The sequence below is a fragment of the Scyliorhinus torazame genome, chromosome 3, assembly GCF_047496885.1.
Source record: "Scyliorhinus torazame isolate Kashiwa2021f chromosome 3, sScyTor2.1, whole genome shotgun sequence".
Taxonomy (NCBI): Eukaryota; Metazoa; Chordata; class Chondrichthyes; order Carcharhiniformes; family Scyliorhinidae; genus Scyliorhinus; species Scyliorhinus torazame.
The window spans coordinates 131,847,645-131,870,510 of NC_092709.1; the positions used below are offsets into that span (position 1 = coordinate 131,847,645).

The window sequence follows — 22,866 nt, forward strand, 5'->3', positions numbered from 1 at the left end:
CTTTCTCTCTCTGTCTGTTTCTCTCTGTCTCTCTCTCTCTCTCTTTCTCTGTCTCTGTGTCTCCCCCCCTCTCTCTGTCTCTCTCTCTGTCTCATGTATCTGCATTGGTCAGGGGCTGGAAAACAAAAGGCATTCTTCCTTCTACATCCTTCATGGATTGGAAGAGTTTGGATTTGGTTTATTAGGTGTTGGGGAAAACACAAACGTGAATATGTTTTCATGATAATCCAAGATAGGTGATCTCCTCCAAAGTGATATAAACTTGGTATATGTGCTGCTATCAATTAGTACATCAAATCAAGGTTAAAAATGTATTAATAGAAAGCAAAAAAAGGGATTTTAGATGCTGGAAATGTTGATAACACTCAGGTTAGTCAGCATCTGTGGAGTTCATATTTCTGGTGTGGACACATCATTAAAACAAAGGGCAGCATTAAAATCACAGTTTACCGTTCTCTTCACAAAATTAAGAGTACAGTTGCAATGTACAAAAATGTATTGTAACATGTAAATGAGGTTATGCTTGATAAACCTCAAATTAGACAAAATTACTTTATTGCTATTGTAATTAAAAGAGAATTGTAAGCCTTACTTGGTATTTCAGTTCCTAGTATGCAGTTTGGTAAGGACATCTACAGAGTGAAGGAGAAGGAAGATGAATTACATGTTCCCATTATCCGAACTGGTGATCTCAGCTATGAGTCTTCTGTGAGATGCTATACTCGACAGCTGACTGCAGAGGTGATGGAAGATTTTGATGAAAGGAGGAATTCCGATGACTCGCGCCTTACATTCCAGAAGGGAGAAAAGGTAAACCTCTCTTGAACTTGTCCAGGCATTCTTTGCTTACTTGTGATTTCCTTCGAATTGGAGAGGAATGTCACGTCATAGTAGTTATGCCATTCTGCACTTCACGGAGGCAGCTTGATGCCAATAAACATTTCTTATATTCATCCATGGGTTAGGATCAGCATTGATAGGACATGCTTCATGCCTTTGAGAAGATGGTGCTGAGCCATGTTCCCGCTAAGCTGTGCAGTCACATGGCAATGCAACAAACCATACGTTACTATGCAGATCAAGCACAAGACGTCTGCTTTAGATTGTTCCAGCTGCACGTCTGCATACTTAAGAAAATTGAGAACATGCTAAAAAGAAATACAGGGGAACATTGGTGAGCTGCCTTCTTGAAACATTGCAGACCAGGTTGTGAAAGTACTCCCACAGTGCAGTTAGGGAGGGAGTTCTAGGATTTTGACCCAGCGACTGAAGGAATGGCGGTTATATATCTTAAGTCAGGATGGTATGTGGCTTGGACAGAAACTTGCAGATGGTAGTGTTTTGCATGCACCTGCTGGCCTTGTCCTTCGAGGTGGTGAGACTATAAGTTTAAAAGATGCTGTTGAAGTAGCCTTGGTGAGTTGTTGCAGTGCGTCTTGTAGAGGGAACACACAGCTGCCACATTGCGCTGATAGTAAAGAAGTTTAAGTAATGGATAGGATGCTGTTCAATCTGGTTGCTTTGACCTGGATCATGTCAAGTTCCTTGTTGTTGAGGTCGCCCTCATCTAGTCAAGTGGAGAGAATTCCATTAAACTCCTGACCTGTGCCTTGTAAATGGTGGACAAGCTTTGTGGAGTAAGGAGGTGGATGACTTACCACACGATACCCAGCCTCAGACCTGTTCTTATAATTACAGCACTTTTGTGGCTGGTCCAGTTGTGTCTGGCCCTGTCTGACCAACCCTCTGGGGGGTGGCAGGGGGGGGGGGGGGGGGGGGGGGGGGGGGAATTAAGGGGTACTTTGGTGTGGTGGACCATACGAGTGAGCAGGGTTGCTGGCAAACCCGTCAGATTGGGAAGCCGGAAGTAGTGGAAATGTGCAGATGCATACAGCAGTTAGGAGGGTAGGGAAGGTTGGCCATTGGAGCTTTGGGGAGATGGAGGGTGAAATTGGCAAAGGGGAGGGATAAGACTTCTTTGAGGGTCCAAGAGGGGCATTCTAGCTCCTCCTGGCCCATAACAATTTTGAAACAAGGGCTTGCCTTGGGAAGCCCGTAATCTTCATTTTCCTTTTTGCCAACAACTGTAAACTTTTAAATGGCACACTCAATTGGAATGGGAGACTGACTTGAATATGTTAATGCAATGTTCCATCTTTCTGGAGCAGGAGAGTTGGATGCCAAGAAACCCACTACTACAAAAATAACAATGGCATGTTCTCGGCGGATTGAAGTCCTGTTCATTGGCTTTGAATTTTTAATTCACCCCCACCTGAATTTGGTGCATTTGAGTGCGATAGTGAGAGTTTGGTGACCGAGGGAGTTAGGTGAGGAGGGAGTAAGGTGCTCCTTTCATTTTGTTTCCGACATTTCCGCAAAGAGTGCGAAGAGAGCCAGGAGTTTACAGAAAGTGTAGCTGACTGGGAGCAGGGTCGGAGGGCAGAGATCTAGTTAGTCCACAGGGCAGCTATATTCTGTCAGGTAAGAGGGGATGGAGGCTAGGCCAGTTACATGCTCCTCCTGTAGGATGTGGGTGGTGAGTGATACCACCGGTGTCCCCACTGACTATACCTGCGGGAAGTGCACCCAACTTCAGCTCCTCAAAGACCGTGTTAGGGAACTGGAGCTGAAGCTGGATGAACTTCGGATCATCCGGGAGGCAGAGGGGGTGATTGAGAAGAGTTACAAGGAGGTAACCACACCCAAGGTACAGGACAACAATAGCTGTGTTACAGTCAGGGGGAAAAAAACAAACAGGCAGAAAGTGCAGGGATCCCTCGTGGCCGTTCCCCTTCAAAACAAGTATACCGTTTTGGATGCTGTTGGGGGGGGTGACCTACCGGGGGAAGGCCCTAGCGGCCAGGTCTCTGGCACTGAGTCTGGCTCTGGGGCTCAGAAGGGAAGGGGGGCGAATAGAAAAACAATAGTTGTAGGAGATTCAATGGTTAGGGGAATAGATAGGAGATTCTGTGGTCGCGAGCGAGACTCCCGGAAGGTATGTTCCCTCCCGGGTGCCAGGGCCAGGGATGTCTCGGATCGTGTCTTCAGGATCCTTAAGGGGGAGGGGGAGCAGCCAGAAGTCGTGGTGCACATTGGTACCAACGACATAGGTAGGAAAAGGGGTGTGGAGGTAATAAACAAGTTTAGGGAGTTAGGCTGGAAGTTAAAAGCCAGGACAGACAGAGTTGTCGTCTCTGGTTTGTTGCCGGTGCCACGTGATAGCGAGGCTAGGAATAGGGAGAGAGTGCAGTTGAACACGTGGCTGCAGGAATGGTGTAGGAGGGAGGGCTTCAGGTATTTGGATAATTGGAGCGCATTCTGGGGAAGGTGGGACCTGTACAAGCAGGACGAGTTGCATCTGAACCAGAGGGGCACCAATATCCTGGGAGGGAGGTTTTCTAGTACTCTTCGGGAGGGTTTAAACTAATTTGGCAGGGGAATGGGAACCGGATTTGTAGTCCAGCAACTAAGGTAGCCGATATTCAGGACGCCAAAGCGTGTAATGAGGCAGTGGGGAAGGGAACACTGACAAAGGAGAGTACTTGCAGGCACGTAGATGGGTTGAAGTGTGTATACTTCAACGCAAGAAGCATCAGGAATAAGGTGGGTGAACTTAAGGCATGGATCGGTACTTGGGACTACGATGTGGTGGCCATCACGGAAACTTGGATAGAAGAGGGGCAGAAATGGTTGTTGGAGGTCCCTGGTTATAGATGTTTCAATAAGATTAGGGAGGGTGGTAAAAGAGGTGGGGGGGGGGTGGCATTATTAATTAGAGATAGTATAACAGCTGCAGAAAGGCAGTTCGAGGAGTATCACCCTTTTGAGGTAGTATGGGTTGAAGTCAGAAATAGGAAAGGAGCAGTCACCTTGTTAGGAGTTTTCTATAGGCCCCCCAATAGTAGCAGAGATGTGGAGGAACAGATTGGGAAACAGATTTTGGAAAGGTGCAGAAGTCATAGGGTAGTAGTCATGGGCGACTTTAACTTCCCAAATATTGAGTGGAAACTCTTTAGATCAAATAGTTTGGATGGGGTGGTGTTTGTGCAGTGTGTCCAGGAAGCTTTTCTAACACAGTATGTAGATTGTCCGACCAGAGGAGGGGCGACATTGGATTTAGTACTGGGTAATGAGCCAGGGCAAGTGATAGATTTGTTAGTGGGGGAGCATTTTGGAGATAGTGACCACCATTCTGTGACTTTCACTTTAGTAATGGAGAGGGATAGGTACGTGCAACAGGGCAAGGTTTACAATTGGGGGAAGGGTAAATACGATGTTGTCAGACAAGAATTGAAGTGCATAAGTTGGGAACATAGGCTGGCAGGGAAGGACACAAGTGAAATGTGGAACTTGTTCAAGGAACAGGTGCTACGTGTCCTTGATATGTATGTCCCTGTCAGGCAGGGAAGAGATGGTCGAGTGAGGGAACCATGGTTGACAAGAGAGGTTGAATGCCTTGTTAAGAGGAAAAAGGTGACTTATGTAAGGCTGAGGAAACAAGGTTCAGACAGGGCATTGGAGGGATACAAGATAGCCAGGAGGGAACTGAAGAAAGGGATTAGGAGAGCTAAGAGAGGGCATGAACAATCTTTGGCGGGTAGGATCAAGGAAAACCCCAAGGCCTTTTACACATATGTGAGAAATATGAGAATGACTCGAGCGAGGGTAGGTCCGATCAAGGACAGTAGCGGGAGATTGTGTATTGAGTCTGAAGAGATAGGAGAGGTCTTGAACGAGTACTTTTCTTCTGTATTTACAAATGAGAGGGGCGATATTGTTGGAGAGGACAGTGTGAAACATATTGGTAAGCTCGAGGAAATACTTGTTAGGAAGGAAGATGTGTTGGGCATTTTGAAAAACTTGAGGATAGACAAGTCCCCCGGGCCTGACGGGATATATGCAAGGATTCTATGGGAAGCAAGAGATGAAATTGCAGAGCCGTTGGCATTGATCTTTTCGTCCTCACTGTCAACAGGGGTGGTACCAGGGGATTGGAGAGTGGCGAATGTCGTGCCCCTGTTCAAAAAAGGGACTAGGGATAACCCTGGGAATTACAGGCCAGTTAGTCTTACTTCGGTGGTAGGCAAAGTAATGGAAAGGGTACTGAAGGATAGGATTTCTGAGCATCTGGAAAGACACTGCTTGATTAGGGATAGTCAGCACAGATTTGTGAGGGGTAGGTCTTGCCTTACAAATCTTATTGAATTCTTTGAGGAGGTGACCAAGCATGTGGATGAAGGTAAAGCAGTGGATGTAGTGTACATGGATTTTAGTAAGGCATTTGATAAAGTTCCCCATGGTAGGCTTATGCAGAAAGTAAGGAGGCATGGGATAGTGGGAAATTTGGCCAGTTGGATAACGAACTGGCTAACCGATAGAAGTCAGAGAGTGGTGGTGGATGGCAAATATTCAGCCTGGATCCCAGTTACCAGTGGCGTGCCGCAGGGATCAGTTCTGGGTCCTCTGCTGTTTGTGATTTTCATTAATGACTTGGATGAGGGAGTTGAAGGGTGGGTCAATAAATTTGCAGACGATACGAAGATTGGTGGAGTTGTGGATAGTAAGGAGGGCTGTTGTCGGCTGCAAAGAGACATAGATAGGATGCAAAGCTGGGCTGAGAAGTGGCAGATGGAGTTTAACCCTGAAAAGTGTGAGGTTGTCCATTTTGGAAGGACAAATATGAATGCGGAATACAGGGTTAACGGTAGAGTTCTTGGCAATGTGGAGGAGCAGAGAGATCTTGGGGTCTATGTTCATACATCTTTGAAAGTTGCCACTCAAGTGGATAGAGCTGTGAAGAAGGACTATGGTGTGCTCGCGTTCATTAACAGAGGGATTGAATTTAAGAGCCGTGAGGTGATGATGCAGCTGTACAAAACTTTGGTAAGGCCACATTTGGAGTACTGTGTACAGTTCTGGTCGCCTTATTTCAGGAAGGATGTGGAAGCTTTGGAAAAGGTGCAAAGAAGATTTACCAGGATGTTGCCTGGAATGGAGAGTAGGTCTTATGAGGAAAGGTTGAGGGTGCTAGGCCTTTTCTCATTAGAACGGAGAAGGATGAGGGGCGACTTGATAGAGGTTTATAAGATGATCATGGGAATAGATAGAATAGACAGTCAGAGACTTTTTCCCCGGGTGGAACAAACCATTACAAGGGGACATAAATTTAAGGTGAAAGGTGGAAGATATAGGAGGGATATCAGAGGTAGGTTCTTTACCCAGAGAGTAGTGGGGGCATGGAATGCACTGCCTGTGGAAGTAGTTGAGTCGGAAACATTAGGGACCTTCAAGCAGCTATTGGATAGGTACATGGATTACGGTAAAATGATATAGTGTAGATTTATTTGTTCTCAAGGGCAGCACGATAGCATTGTGGATAGCACAATTGCTTCACAGCTCCAGGGTCCCAGGTTCGATTCCGGCTTGGGTCACTGTCTGTGCGGAGTCTGCATGACCTCCCCGTGTCTGCGTGGGTTTCCTCCGGGTGCTCCGGTTTCCTCCCACAGTCCAAAGATGTGCGGGTTAGGTGAATTGGCCAATGATAAATTGCCCTTAATGTCCAAATTGCCCTTGGTGTTGGGTGGAGGTGTTGAGTTTGGGTAGGGTGCTCTTTCCAAGAGCCGGTGCAGACTCAAAGGGCCGAATGGCCTCCTTCTGCACTGTAAATTCAATGATAACCTATGATTAATCTAGGACAAAGGTTCGGCACAACATCGTGGGCCGAAGGGCCTGTTCTGTGCTGTATTTTCTATGTTCTATGTTCTATCTTGATGGGTTACTACTGAAGCCTGGGTCTCTGCCACCACTTTACCAAACGGTGCCATGAACCTCAAATTGTGGCCTTTCTATTGGCAGAGCAATCAGTAAGACATTCTCTGCTATGGTTTCTGGGTTGTACAACTAGATGTTGGGTAGAAATATGTATTCTGGATTGTTGGGAACTCAACCTCTTATGGATATGACAGCTGTTTCTTATCATAAGACAATATATATTTTGAAATCACTAAACTACGTCTAAACTATGCAGGATGTAAAGTCACAACTTGGAGAGAAACTATTTTTTTTTCTCCGATGAAACAAACAGGTGAAGAACTGCACGGTGTTGATAAATGACGATACAATCTTTGAGCCTGAGGAAAGGTTCCAGCTCCACCTGGGCAACCCCTTGGGCAATCATTGGAGTGGAGCCAAAGTTGGAAAAAATGATGTAGCCACTATAACTATATCAAATGATGAAGATGGTAAGATACTTTGTTCTTTAAGAAACTTTTTAATCATTATTAAATGGCTGTAGATTATGCCGTATCATTATAGCTACTAGTAATTTATAGTTTACATTATATATGGGAACATTGTTCTTCTACAAGCTGGTATAAAATGAAGGACAAGATCAAGATTGCCTGGCGTTAACAGCCTCAATAGGGTCAGTAGTTTTATGCTCTTTATTCTCAATGATGTACCCAGACTCAGTATGAAACGGGCCTATCGCTGGGTGTCCAAAGCACCCACCTGTTTTGACTTTGGAATTCTCTGTTCTATAAAAGCTTTTGTTAATTAATGCACCAAGTAGCAATGAACCCAGCTTACTGGAGTACAGCTCTGACAAAGCACTGAATATGGAAATTTGGCGAGTGAGGGAATTCTAACTGTTTGAGGGACAAGGTGCTGTTTTGATCTTTTCAAAGGAAAAAGTGGTCCAAGATAGACAGTAAGACCCAATTTATGAGGTCCAGAGGCATTAATTTAGTGAGCAGGTAGGTGATTAATTGGTGAGTGTAACAAGTTTTTTCCCTCTATAAATTGGGCACTGAAGGGCTGGAAGCTTCAGGCCTCGGTCCCACAAGGTACACTTGTTGTATTAAATTTATAGTTTACCTTGTTAATATAACTACTTTTAATTATTGAATCATATTTCAAAAAATTAAAAGCCGTATTAGTTATACAGAATAAAAAGAGATGACAGGGCAGGTGAGATATTGCAGCAGTAGAACGTGGGAGCTGGTGTACAACAATATGATCCACGGCAACCACATCCGTATAAGTGTCTGCAGCTCAGAAAACATTGACTCACAGTTGATGACCTACATCCTGAAAGTCAACTCTGTGATGCATCATGGAGACAAAAATGTTTACCTGGACACTGGACTCCAGGAGGCAGTCACATCCATAAGGTTCAAATTGGTCCATGGTCAGGAACAAAAGAGGCAGCATGGTAGCACAGTGGTTAGCACAGTTGCTTCACAGCTCCATGGTCCCAGGCTCAATTCCCGGCTTGAGTCAATGTCTGTGTGGAGTCTGCGTGTCTCCCCGTGTCTGCGTGGGTTTCCCCCGGGTGTTCAGGTTTCCTCCCACAGTCCAAAGGTGTACAGGTTAGGTGGATTGGCCATGCTAATTTGCCCTTGGTGTCCAAAAAGGTTAGGTGGGATTACTGGGGTAGGTTGGAAGTGAGGGCTTAAGTGGGGTACTCTTTCCAAGGGCCGGTGCAGTCTCGATGGGCTGAATGGCCTCCCTCTGCACTGTAAATTCTATGATCTATGAAAAGGCTTTAACGAGACTGAGGCAGGAATGGGGATCTGGAAGGTAGCACTGAGGGTGCCTCAGCCCCTGCACTTGTCAAACAGGTACTTGCAGACTGGGTGGACAACTGCATGGAGGATGGGCAAAATGATCTCAACACTTTGGTATAGAGTGCCATCCAAGTAGGGAAATAAAAAGGAGTTTAATGTTTGCAGGACACATGACAGTTAGGGGGATAGATACTGTTCACTGCAGTCACGAACACGAGTCCTGAAGGCTGTGTTGTCTGCCTGGCTGACAGACATCTCCTCAGGCTGGAAAGGAACTTTGGCTGGGAGGGGAAAGATCAGTTCCTATGGTCCACATAATGAACAGCTTGGGGCGGCATTAAAAAGCAGAATCCCAAAGGTAATAAATAATCTCTGGATTACTACCCGAGTGTCCAGCAAATAAGGATAAATAAGATTAGATAGTTGATGTGAGGCTTAAAGATTGGTATGGATGAAATAGGTTATATAGAGGGGTTGCAACGAAGGTTTATCAGACTGATTCCTGGGATAGCGGGACTGACCTATGAGGAAAGGTTGAGTCAGTTAGGATTATGTTCACTGGAGTTGAGAAGAATGAGAGAGGAATCTCCTAGGAACCTATAAAATTCCAATAGGACTAGATTGGGTAGATGCAGGAAGGATGTTCCCGATGATGGGGGTGTCCAGACCAGGGGTCATAGTCTAAGGATATGTGGCAAATCATTTTGGACTGAGATGAGGAGAAATTTCTTCATTCAATGAGTGGTGAGCCTGTGGTATTCACGACCACAAAAAATAGTTACGGCCAAAACATTATATGTTTTCAAGAAGTATTTAGATATAGGGCGGGATTCTCCGCAATCGGCGCGATGTCCGCCGACCGGCGCCAAAAACAGCGCAAATCAGTCCGGCATCGCGCCGCCCCAAAGGTGCGGACTTCTCCGCATCTTGAGGGGCCGAGCCCTCACCTTGAGGGGCTAGGCCCGCGCTGGACTTATTTCCGCCCCGCCAGCTGGCGGGAAAGGCCTTTGGTGGCCCGCCAGCTGGCGCGGAAATGACTTTGCCGTGAGGCGCATGCGCGGGAGCGTCAGCGGCCGCTCACGGCAGCCCCGCGCATGCGCAGTGGAGGGGGTCTCTTGCGCCTCCGCCATAGTGAAGGCCATGGCGAAGGCGGAAGGAAAAGAGTGCCCCCACGGCACAGGCCCGCCCTCGATCGCGGGCCAGGCCACCGTGGGGGCACCTCCCGGGGCCAGATCGCCCCAGGACCCCGGAGCCCACCCGCGCCACCTTGTCCCGCCGTTCGAAAGGTGGTTCAATCCACGCCGGCTGGCGTGGGTTGACAGCGGCGGGACTTCGGCCCATCGCGGACTGGAGAATCGCCCGGGGATTCCCACCGACCGGCGCGATTCCCGCCCCTGCCGAATCTCTGGTGGAGGAGAATTCAGGACACGGCGGGGGCTGGATTCACGCCGGCCCCCGGCGATTCTCTGACCCGGTGGGAGGTCGGAGAATCGCGCCGATAGTTCTTCAGGCTTAAAGGATCAAAGGATATGAGGGGAAAGCAGGAACACGTTATTGAGTTGGACGATAATGAATGGCAGAGCTGGCTCGAAGTGCTGAATGGCCTATTCCTGTTCCTATTTTCTATGTTTCTATGTCTTGATTCATGGGACACTATCATCAGTCCTTAGAAAAGAGGGAGCTGTTCTGTTGGGACAGCTTCATGTGAACCAGGTTGAGATTAGTTTTCTGGCAAATCAAATAACTCGGGCTGTAGAGAGGGTTTTAAGCAAAATAGTGTGGGGAAGGGGGTCCACAGGAGGGCCAATTTATAAAGTTAATGGGAAAGAACAAGGCAATAATGCAGGGTATCACTGCACCAGATGATAACCAGAGTGTGACGGGAAGGGGCGGAGCATATAAACAGAAGAGAGCACAACAAATTGGGTCGGAGTAGAAAAATGAGGGAAATGATAGAATTAAAGCCTCTGTATCCATACGCCCACAGCATTTTTAACAAGATAAATGAATTGAAAGCACAACCACCAAGGGAACAGGCTATTTTAGCCTGGTAATCAGACATTATTAATTCATGACCTCAGTGAGAAATTTGGGTCTGAAACTAGTGTCTCAAACAGAAACAAAGGTGTAAAGATAAAGTTGGCTGATGTAGCCTGGAGAAAGAGCACAACTAAAGAAACAATACTAGGAAAACTAATGGACTGAAAGGCTGATAAGTCCCCTGACGTGACAGCCTACATTCTAGGATGTTGAAAGAAGTGATTGCCACGTCAATCGGTTCATTGGCTGTAATCTTGCTAAATTCTGGGAAGGTCCCAGCTGGTTGGAAAATCTAAATGTAGCACATCTATTCAAGAAAAGTTGCCATGATGTGGAGATGCCGAAGTTGGACTGGGGTGGGCACAGTGGGCACTCACCTGATGAAGGAGCTGTGCTCCGAAAGCTAGTGACTCCAAACCAACCTGTTGGAATTTAACCTGGTGTTGTAAGACTTCTTACTGTATTCAAGAAAAGAGGAAGACAGAAAATGGGGAACTATAGGCCACTTAGCCTAACCACCCGTCATTGGGAAAAGGCTGGAATCCGTTTTAAGGAAACATAGCAGGATATTTAGAAATTCGTAATATAGTTAAGGAGTCAACATGGTTTTATAAAAAGTAAATCACGTTTGACAAATTTCTTAGAGTTCTTTGAATATTTAAGAAGCAGGGCGGATAAAGGAAAACAAATATTTGGATTTCCAAAAATCATTCAAGAGGTTGCCACATAAATGTATAAGATCCAGGGTTCGAGTCAATTACAATTTTCAGAATGAGTTGGACAATTTATCTAAAAGGAACCTGTAGTTCCTGACTAGCTACAAACCATTTTATTATTTGTGGGCCAACATTTATTGCCCACCCCTTAGAACATTTAAGAGTCAACCATATTGCTATGGATCTGGAGTCACATGTATCATAGAATCCCTACAGTGGAGAAGGAGGCCATCGAGTCTGCACCGGCCCTCTGAAAGAGCACCCTACCCAGGTCCACTCCCCCAACATTACCCTGTAACCCCATAACCACCTACATTTTGGACACCAAGGGACAATTTAGCTTGGTCAATCCACCTAACCTGCATGTTTGGATTGTGGGAGGAAACCGAAACACCCGATAGGAACCCACACAGACCCAGGAAGAATGGGCAAACTCCTGACAGATAGTCACCCGAGTCAGGAATTGAATCCAGGTTGCTGGTGCTGTGAGGCAGCAGTGCTAGTCACCCCACCTATGGCCAAACCATGTAAGGACGACCGATTTCCTTCCCTAAAGGACATTAGTGAACTAGGTGGGTTTTTGCATCAATTGTTTCATGGTCATCGTCAGACATTTAATTCCAGATTTTTTTAAAAATGAATTCAAATTTCACCATCTGCCATGGTGGGATTCAAACCTTGGTCCCCGGGCCATTACCCTGAGCCTCTAGTCCAGTGATAATACCACTACCTTCAGCACAGTGGGTAGTACTACTTCACAGTGCCAGGGTCCCAGGTTTGATTCACAACTTGGGTCACTCTCTGTGCGGAGTCTTTATGTTCTCCCTGTGTCTGCGTGGGTTTCCTCCGGGTACTCCGGTTTCCGCCCACAAGTCCCGAAAGATGTGCTTGTTAGGTGAATTGGACATTCTGAATTCTCCCTCTGTGTACCCAAACAGAGTACACCGTGTGGCGACTACGGTCTTTTCACAATAACTTCATTGCAGTATTAATGTAAGCCTACTTGTGACAATAAAGATTATTATTATTTCCCATTCCAGGTACAAGTATGTAGACACAAGTTTCACATATTAACCCTTGCTAGCAACTGTCTCTGTGCGTGGTCAGTTGTAAATTTTAATTCCGATTAGCCCAAGCAGCCCCTGATCAGTCCATGATTGGTTATATGGTGCATGGTCAATGTCTGATTAATCTCTTAAGGCTGATGGTTACTTCACAATAACACTTCACTTATAACTGGTTCCCTAAAATGTCAGTCGCTTGTGGGAATATCCTTCTCTTTATAGATTTCCCCATTATTTTAATAAATCTATAGCTTTTCCATAAGATAACAAGGCATCCCAAGGTAATTTGTGCACCTGCTTATTTGTGATAAAAGAATGCATGGTGCCACTTCTTAATGATGTTCTCTCAGGATCATCATTCCAAAAGACCTGATACATCTTAGCTATTCTGGAATGTTCAAGCATCCATATGTAACATTTTAGTGATTGCTGATGCCTGAAGCAAGTTACTTAAAAGAATTACTAAAGGTGCAAGAAATACACAATCTTAAACTAATACAGAAATTACAAAATTATTACAGTACTTATGAAATCAATACATAAATATCATTCATGCCCTATTGTGACAGCAATACACACATTAAAAATATCATGTTATTTTAATATATTACATGCTAATTAGAAATAAAAGTCATAAAAGCTATATACAACATTTACAGAAACAAATATAAACTACAGAAATGCAAAAATCTTTTGCATTCTTTGAAGGATGATTACTATTTCTCTTTCAGGCACTTTAAGTTTAAAAAGCTTAGATAATTTAAAAAATAGAAATATAGTTTGAGACCTAAAACTATTTTACTTCACACAACAGACTTCTGAGAGGAATAGACATAAGTGTCAAACCCCTTCGCAAGCCTAATCTCTTAGGCCTAAGGCAATTTGGCACACATCATATGCACCTAAAGACAGAGACTCACATACTTACATATTCAACAATTGATTCTTTGATAATTGCTCACAACTAAGCTAAAACTATTAAAATAATTAAACATGGACTTCTCTACAAATGGTTGCTACAATAAGGGCTCATGATAATGCATGTAATATTTTAGCATGGATAGAGGATTGGCTAACTACTGAGGAGCTGAGAGTCCGGTTAAATGGACCATTTTCAGGTTGGCCATCAGTAACTAGTGGGTTTCCTCAGGAATCCATGTTGGGGCCTCAACTATTTACACTCGTTTTAATGAGTTGGATGAAGGATCAGAGTGTATTGTAGCCAAATTTGCTAACAATAGATAGGAAAGCAAGTTATGAGGAGGGTACAAGGAATCTGCAACGAGAAGACATTAAATGTAAAATCTGGGAAAATGTTAGATTGTCCACTTTGATAAGAAGAATTGAACAGCAAATAATTATTTCAATGGAGACAGACAACAGGATTCTGTTGTATGGAGCAACCTGGATGCCTTCATACATGAATCACAAAATTTTAGCATGCAAGTATAGGAAGTATGTAGGAAAGTAAATGGAAGGTTGGCCTTTAATGCAAGTAGGTTGGTTGGAATGTTAAGGTAGGAGTGCTGTGCTACTACTCTACAGGGCTTTGGTGAGACCACACCTAGAATACTGTGTAGTTTATGACTGCTTTATTTGAGCAGCGATATACTTGCAACCAAGGAAGTAGGTTTTCTAAGTTGATACCTGGATGAGGGGGTTGTCTTATGGGGAAAGGTTGAGCAGGTTGGGTCTACATTCATTGGAGTTAGAATGAGAGGTGATCTTAATGAAACATATAATATTCTGAGAAGGCTAGACAGAGTAGATTCTGAAGACGTTTCCCCTTATAGGGGAATCTAGCACCCTGGGGCTTAGTTTCAGAATTAGTGGTCTCTCATTAAAGATGGGGATGAACATAAGAACATAAGGGGAATTTATTCTCTGAGGGTTATTAATCTTTGGAAATTTTTGCCCTTTGGATCATTAAATATATTCAAAGCTGAGTTAGAGAGATTTTCGCTCTACAATGGAGTCATAGCAGGAAAGTGGAGTTGAGGCCCTGATCAGATCAATCATGACCTTATTGCAAGGAGGAGCAGGGTTCAGGGCCAAATGGCTTGCTCCTGTTTTTATGATGTATTGTTTCTCCATAAAACCTTCTTTTGTGTGTGATGAGGTAAACTGGGAGCAGGTTTCAGGTGGGTGGGGGCCGGGTAAATGTCAGACCCTGCCCCAAAGGCATCATTTGAGGCCTGGCTTAAGTTAGAACTTCTTTGCACTCTCTCCAGTGTATGTTTTGTGATGCACTAGCAATAAATAAATGCAGTGCTTCAAGTGTAATTTGGCTGGTGCATTGTAAAGGCTTTATATACTCACTGTGGCCCTGTACTTTAGCCTTTATATACTTGCACTCTAATATGCAGAGCAATACCAAAGGCAGGGTCATTTACTGACTGCTGGTTTTCTATTATATGATGTAAATAAGGGGTGACATTATCCGGTATCGGCGCGATGTCCGCCGACTGGCGCCCAAAACGGCGCAAATCAGTCGGGCATCGCGCCGTCCCAAAGGTGCGGAATGCTCCGCATCTTGGGGGGCAGAGCCCTAACCTTAAGGGGCTAGGCCCGCGCCGGACGAATTTCCACCCTGCCAGCTGGTGGAAAAGGCCTTTGGTGCCCCGCCAGCTGGCGCGGAAATGACATCTCCGGGCGGCGCATGCGCGGGAGCGTTAGCGGCCGCTGACGGCATTCCCGCGCATGCGCAGTGGAGGGAGTCTCTTCCGCCTCCACCATGGTGGAGACCGTGGCGAAGGCAGAAGGGAAAGAGTGCCCCCACGGCACAGGCCCGCCCGTGGATCGGTGGGCCCCGATCACGGGCCAGGCTACCGTGGGGGCACCGCCCGGGGCCAAATCGCCCTCCCCAGGACGCCGGAGCCCGCCCGCGCCGCCTTGTCCTGCCGGTAAGGTAGGTGGTTTAATCTACGCTGGCGGGACAGGCATTTTAGCAGCGGGACCTCGGCCCATCCGGGCCGGAGAATCGCGGGGGTGGGCCCGCCAACTGGTGAGGCGCGATTCCCGCCCCCGCCGAATATCTGGTGCCGGAGAATTCGGCAACCGGCGGGGGCGGGATTCACGCCAGCCCCCGGCGATTCTCCGACCCGGCGGGGGGTCGGAGAATCTCGCCCAAGATAGCAAAAAGACCACAAGTAATGCCTTCCCATTTTCACAGTGGGTCAATGTGTGCAAACATTGTTGGCATGATTCTTTCAAAGAACAAAGAAATGTACAGCACAGGAACAGGCTCTTCGGCCCTCCAAGCCTGCGCCGACCATGCTGTCCGTCTAAGCTAAAACCGTCTACACTTTAGGGGTCCGTATCCCTCTATTCCCATCCTATTCATGTATTTGTCAAGATGGTCCTTAAACGGCACTATCATACCTGCTTCCACCACCCCCTCCGGCAGCGAGTTCCAGGCACCCACTACCCTCTGTATAAAAAAAACCTCCTTCGCACATCTCTCCTAAACTTTGCCCCTCACACCTTAAACCTACGTCCCCTAGTAATTGACTCTTCCACTCTGGGAAAAACCTTCTGACTATCCACTCTGCCCATGCCCCTCATAATAATTTCATTAATAATTTTGACGAATATTCAATAGGAAAACCAACTTGCGAAATTCTAACAAACAGAAAGATTGATCAGTAAGGGATTAATCTGATAAACTGGAAGGTTTATATAATGCAAGTTCACTTAACTTAAAGTACGTGCGGTCTAAATCAGACATGCTGATGCTTTGTTCTAACTTGCAGTATATAGTTTACATTGATCTGTGATTTATTTTAATTCTGTTCTAATGCATTCTTTATTTTGATGTTTCCTTTTCAAGCCCCAACAATTGAATTTGAGGAGGCAACCTACCAGGTGCATGAGCCTCCAGGCCCTGATGGCATTGCTATACTGAATGTCAAAGTAATCAGGAAGGGAGACCAAGACAGGACTTCAAAGGTTCGCTGCAGCACTCGGGATGGATCAGCCCAGTCAGGCATAGACTACAACCCCAAGAGCAGGGTCCTTAAATTTAGCCCCAGTGAGTAATGAACAACATTTAAAAAGATTTGTCCAGACTGTACTTTCTGTGTCGGATTAAATGGGTGAACTGGTTATTTGATTGCACTCTGCCAATTAATTTACCTGTTTGAAAAACAAATTGAAGTGCATGTAGTATCAGATGGCTGAAGTCTGACCACTGGAGCTATGTGATAACACTCAGATACTGCAAATATAGGCTGTTACCAGGTTCATATTCTTGCACAACACACCACACCAGCATGGTGGAGCAAATTAAGGGCATTAAACATCAGGTCCAAATAAAGCAATAGGAATTAAAGGGTGCTCAATTAGGACAGCAAGGAATCATTGAGATGTTCCAAGTCATTTCAAGAGTGATATAAGAAAATGCAATTAAAGCAGAACATACTGGAAAACCTCCAGCAGCATCTGTACGGGCACAGTATGGAGGGAGAAACAGAATTCATGTTTCAAGTCCAATATGACTTCTTCAGAACCACAAAAATGCAATTATATGTTATTAAGAATGAGAACTTCCACCGTTTGGTTTGGTGGGTTTTGAATAATGGCATTTCAAGAATCTGCTATGTTGAATAAATGTTGGGACCCTCGGAGCTGATATGGAGCTTAAAATATCTGCTGTCAATCAGTGAAAGTGCGAAGGTCTACAGAGCTGTGATTGGAGGAGCATCTCTGTTTCTCCCACTCTCGCTGCTGCAGCTCCTCCATCATAGGTTCCCTCCTCCCACTCTTGCTACTCTTCCAGAGACCAAATCTATGATTGGAGGAGCAGCAAGGGCAGGAGCAAGAGATCTTGTGATTGGAGGATCTGGAGCGGTTATTCTGGGGCTGATCCCATGACTGCCGTGCGAAGACACTTTCAGTTATGTCATCATCAAACATTTGACATACTCTGAGAGTATGAGGAGAAGAATCAGAAAATGAGAAAGAGGAAGGATCATCCACCAGTAACGATGTTGGAGCAGGTTTGGGGTAACAGCCACTCAGCCTCACACTCGGCTAGGCCCAGCTTTCATTTGGTCCACAGCTTGGGAACTGGAGGGTATTAATTAGGTTCCTTTTGCTTCTAGTAATTCTGCATTAAACCACTAGTAAGTTAGGTGTGCGAATGTTGAGTGAGGTGAGGGCTATATCAGTCAGCTCCAATACAGTTTAGGTCATGCAAAACTTGCCAGTGGGGATGGTGGTGTTGCAGGTCTGATTAGTGTGGGGGGGGGGGGGGGGGGGGGGGGGGGACTGTGCCCATATTGTGAAAGTATTCCGAGTTGCAGCTGCTCTTCTCCCGTGGGCTATGAGTTTTGTATTGCAGCTGAATCGTACTTTTTTTTACAATCCAATGAATATTCTGAACATTGCAGCCACCGGTGAGGTCAATGGAAGGAAAATCAAGCTGAGTAAATAATGGGCAGCTATTCTGCTACTATTCTGCCCCTCCCAAAAGTTGGAAATGATCCCCAGTGTGTTTTGTGAGGAAATCAATTGCAAAAACAGGGGGCAGAATTCCCCCCCCCTCACGCCGGGTGGGAGAATCGCTGGGGCACCGCGCGAGTCCTGCCACGCCGCCCCACAACCGCACGCGATTCTCTCCCCCCCCCCCCCCAAAAAAAACCGGCGCGGCGAGAATCACGGCTGGCCGCTGAGAGAATCGCCGTTTGTAACAAGCGAGCGGCGATTCTCCGGCGCGGCCTGCCCAACTCGACGGCTTCCCGCCGGCCCCGTACACACCTGGTCGCTGCCGGCGGGGACAGTGCGGGAACGCTGGGGGGGGGGGATTCCTGCACCGTGGGCGGCCTCAAAAAGGGTCTGGCCTGCGTTCGGTGCCCAGCGATCGGTGGGCCGGCCTCTCTGAAGGAGGATCTCCTTTCCTCCGCCGCCCTGCAAGATCCATCCGACATCTTCTTGCGGGGCGGCCTCGGGGAGGACGGCAACCGCGCATGGGCGGGTTAGCGCCGGCCAACCTGCGCATGCGCGGTTGACGTCATCTACGCAGCGCCGGCCGTGTCATTTATGTGGCGCCGCTTTTACGCGGTGCCAAGGCCCGACGCGCGTAAATGATGCGACGCTGCTACTAGCCCCCTGGGGGCGGGAGAATAGGGGGCTGGGAGCGGCCTCCGACACCGGAGTGAAACACTCCGGTTTTCACTACGGCGTCGGGACTTAGTCTCCTGATGGGAGAAATGCGCCCAGGAATAATGAGCTAGTAGAGCAACACTACAAAAGTATGTTATGATATTAAGAAAGAGAGGTTGCTGCACTAGTCTTTACTCTGCATTACTGAAGCCCCCCCACACTCCCGTAATCATTGGTAACTGCATCACCTTTGTGTATGTGCTACTTTTGATTCAACAAGAAATAAATATTGTAGCTTCATGACTGTTATTGATTTCATTTTTTTTCTACAGGCATTGACCACATTCTATTTAAAGTGGAAATCCTGTCCAATGATGATAGAGAGTGGCATGAATCCTTTTCTCTGGTGCTGGGCCCAGATGACCCAATTGAGGCGATTCTCGGTGACATCACCATGGCCACGGTGACCATTCTTGACCAGGAGGCAGCAGGAAGTCTTATTTTGCCAGCACCACCTATTGTAAGTGGGCATGTCACTTGCTGACACGTACTGAATGCTGTGGATTTAATCTGGGTTGTGTCAAATAATCCACGACATGTACATTTCTAATTCTTGGCCAAGCAACAGCTGAACGTTTGAATGTGCTCGGGTGCGTCAAAGTTTGGAGACTATTTTCTCATCAGGTTTGCTTGACGTTTGTTTGGAAAACTGGCTAATTTCATCAATGAATGTGCCAGGTGTTCCACTCAGGCTTCAACAACAGGGCCCAGGGGGAGTGGCGATCCTTATCAGCAAGCGGATTTGGTTCCACGTGGAGATGGTAATGACAAATTGGGGTGGGGGAGCGCGAAACGTGATAGTGGTAGGAGTCTTGGGAGGGAAACCAGTGGTACTTGTTAACGTATATGCCCCAAATTGGAACAATGTGGCATTCGTGAAACAGTTGGTCGGGGCGGTGCCGGACCTGGACACTCACCAGCTAATTATGGGAGGTGATACAAATCGTGTGCTGGACGTGAACGCGGCGGATAGATCCAGACTGAGATTGCTGGCCCGGGTCGGGAGTATTGTCCACGTTCATGGAAGAGGTGGGAGGGGAGAACGCGTGGGGGCACACGTACCCAGCACCCAGGGGAAAGTGAGTTCTTGTTTTTCTCCATGATACACAAAGTGTATTCGCAGATTGATTACTTCCTTAAAATTAGAACTCCACTGGTAGGGATTAGGGTGGCCGAATATTCGGCAGTAGAGATTTCAGATCGCGCCCCACATTAGGTGGACCTGGCGATGGCAGTGGGTCAAGAACGCCGCAGTGGTTGACAGATAGATGTTTGGTTGTTGTCAGATTTGGGGGTCTGTGGGAGGATATCAAAGGCCATCTCGGAATACATTAATATAAAAATAATGGTGAGGTCTCACCCTCGACTCTGTGGGAGACACTGAAAGTGATGATCAGGGGAGAAAGTCTAGCAAATCAGGCACATGCGGATGCCGAAGCGAGGGAGGAGCTATAGAAATTGGTTGATAAGATTTTAAACGTGGATGGTAGATATGCAACGGATCCGACCCCTGAATTGTTGATGTGCATGAAAGAACTGCAAATACAGTTCGACTTACTGTCAACAGACACAGCGGTGCGGCAATTAAGGTGAGCAAAAGGGGCAGTGTACGAGTATGGGGAGAAGGCAAGTCGACTTTTGGCGGGAGGTGGATAGGGAGATTGTTCACGTTGGGGGAATGTGAAGTTGATCTCTGATCCAGAGAAGGTAAATGGTATGTTCAAGGTTTTTTATGAGCAGTTTTAATGGTTGGATCCACCAAAAGATGGGTGCGGGGTGGTGGAATTTTTGGGGAGTCTGGAATGTCCCACGGTGGGAGAGGAGCTGCGGGAGGAGTTGGCTGTCCCGCTTTGTTTGGAGGAGATCCAGGGAGCATTGAAGCAGATACAATCAGGCAAGATGGGTCCCGTGGAGTTTTATAAAAAGTTCATGGACCAGTTGGATCCATTGTTAATGGACATGTTTAGGAAGAGCTTGGAGCGGGAAGCTCTCCCGGGGACAAGTGTCCATTTCGCTGCTCATGAAAAAGGACAAAGACCCAAGGAGTGTGGGTCATACCGTCCGATCTCCCGATTGAACGTAGATGCCAAATTGCTGGCCAAGGTGTGGCTTTAAGACTGCCTCCCGGGTAGGGTAAGATCAGACGGGGTTCATGAAAAGGTAGAGGCTGTCAGCGAATGTGCGGCGGTTGCTTAATGTGGTGCTTACCCCTGCGACTGGTCCAGTGCCAGAGATTATTGTATCTCTGGATGCAGAGAAGGTGTTTGATTGGGTGCAGTGGGGATACTTCTTTGCAGTATTGGAGAAATTTGTGCCGGGTCCTGGATTTGTGTCCTGGGTGCGGCTGCTAAATGTGGCGTCGTTTGCTAGTGTTTGTACTTATAATGTGACCTCTGAGACCTTTCGGTTACGACGGGGTACAATGCAAGCATATCCGCTGCCTCCTTTGTTGTTTGTAATGGCAATTGAGCCATTGGCTATGGCGTTGAGGACCTTGAAGGAATGGAATGGGATAGTTAGAAGGGGGGTGGGGCACAGGGTATCGTTATATGCTGACGATTTGCTGCTGTACGTCAGGGATCCGGAGACATCTATTTCGAAACATCATGGAGATTTTGCAGCAATCTGTGGCTTTCTCTGGCTATAAGCAGAATATAGGAAAAAGTAAATAATTTGTGTTGGGGCAGCGGGAGGGGGTATTAGACTGACAGGGTTGCCATTTTGATTGGCAGGGACCAGCTTCTGGTACTTGGGGTAGTGGTGGCAGGCGATTGAGGATGGCGACAGATGCTGAATATTACAGGCTTGTTTAAGAGGGTCAAGGCAGACGTGCAGGGGTGGGACAATCTCCCACTATTGCTGGTGGGCCAGGTTCAGTCGGTTAGAATGAATATACTGCCTAGATCTTTATTCCTGTTCCAGTGTCTCCCGGTATTTTAAGGTGGACCAGCTTATTATTGGATTTATCTGGGCGGACAAGATCAGAGGGAGAGACAGACAGGGGACCTCGCATTGTCAAATTTGTTGTATTATTATTGGCCAGCTAACAAGGAGAAGGTGCAGGAGTGTTGCGGGGACTCGAGAGCCCTCTGAGCAGTTGGCCCTGTGTCTAAGGAAGGATGTGCTGGCTGTGGAAAGGGCCCAAAGGAGGTTCATAAGAATGATCCCTTGAATGAAAAGTTTGTCATATGAGGAGTGGGTGAGGACTCTTGGTCTGTACTTGCTGAAATTTAGACGGATATGGGGGGACCTTGTTGAAACTTACAGGGTACTGAGCGGCCTGGATAAAGTGGCTGTAGAGAGGATGTTTCGCTACTAGGAAAAATTAGAAACCGAGGGCACAGCCTCAGACGAAAGGGACGATCCTTTAAAACAGAGATGAGGAGCAATTTCTTCAGCCAGAGGGTGGTGAATCTGTGGAACTCTCTGCCGCAGAAGGCTGTGGAGGCGAAATCACTGCGTGTCTTTGAGACCGATATAGATAGGTTCTTGATTAATAAGAGGATCAGGGGTTATGGGGAGACGGCAGGGAAATGGGGATGAGAAAGATATCAGCCATGATTGGCGGAGCAGACTCGATGGGCTGAGTGGCCTAATGCTGCTTTTATGTCTTATGAGTGTGGATGGAATCGGAGTCAGTTAGGGAGATGAGCTTGGGAGCATTGGTAATGGTGCCACTTCCGGTATCGGCAACAAGATATTCCACAAATCCAGTGGTGGTGGCCACGCTAAAAATGTGGAGGCAGCTCCGTCAACATTTTGAATTGAGGGCAGCCTCGCGGTTGGCGCTCATCTGTGCCAATCACCTATTCGAGCTGGCAAGACTGGATGCCGCATTTAGTGCTTGGAAGGAGAGAAGGAGATGCCGCATTTAGTGCTTGGAGGAAAGGAGTTCCTCCTTCAGAGAGGCCGGCCCGCCGATCGGTGGGCACCGATCGCGGGCCAAGACACCTTTTGAGTACAACCCCGGTGAAAGAACCCCCCTCCCCCGCCCCCCCACAGCAGCACCCCTCCCCCAGCGTTCCCGCGCTGTTCCCGCTGGCAGCGACCAGGTGTGGATGGCACTGGCGGGAAGCCGTCGTTTTGGGCAGGCCGCTCGGCCCATCCAGGCCGGAGAATAGCGGGTGTAATGGAGAATCGCCATTTTGGGTGTCCCAGGTGATTCTCCGGCCTGCGCCACGCAGAACTCGATGGGGCTGTTCTCGCCACTTGGGTGCAACGCGGGAGGGCGTCAGACCGGCGTCGCGGTGAAAAATGGCATGCCAGGCGATTCTCCAAACCGGCACGGGAGCGGAGAATCACGCTCATGGGCTTTTA

At 47.1% G+C, this 22,866-nt stretch overlaps 1 protein-coding gene across 2 annotated transcripts in view; it reads left to right on the top strand.

Annotated features, from left to right (window-relative positions):
* Positions 1–22,866, top strand: part of fras1 (Fraser extracellular matrix complex subunit 1) — a 714,708-nt gene that overhangs the window by 625,036 nt on the left and 66,806 nt on the right. For both annotated transcript variants that reach the window (XM_072496214.1, XM_072496215.1), the window contains 4 exons: positions 605–810; positions 7,085–7,241; positions 16,217–16,417; positions 18,822–19,009. In XM_072496214.1, the coding sequence (XP_072352315.1) occupies positions 605–810; positions 7,085–7,241; positions 16,217–16,417; positions 18,822–19,009 (752 nt within the window). The remainder of the gene's footprint in view (positions 1–604; positions 811–7,084; positions 7,242–16,216; positions 16,418–18,821; positions 19,010–22,866) is intronic.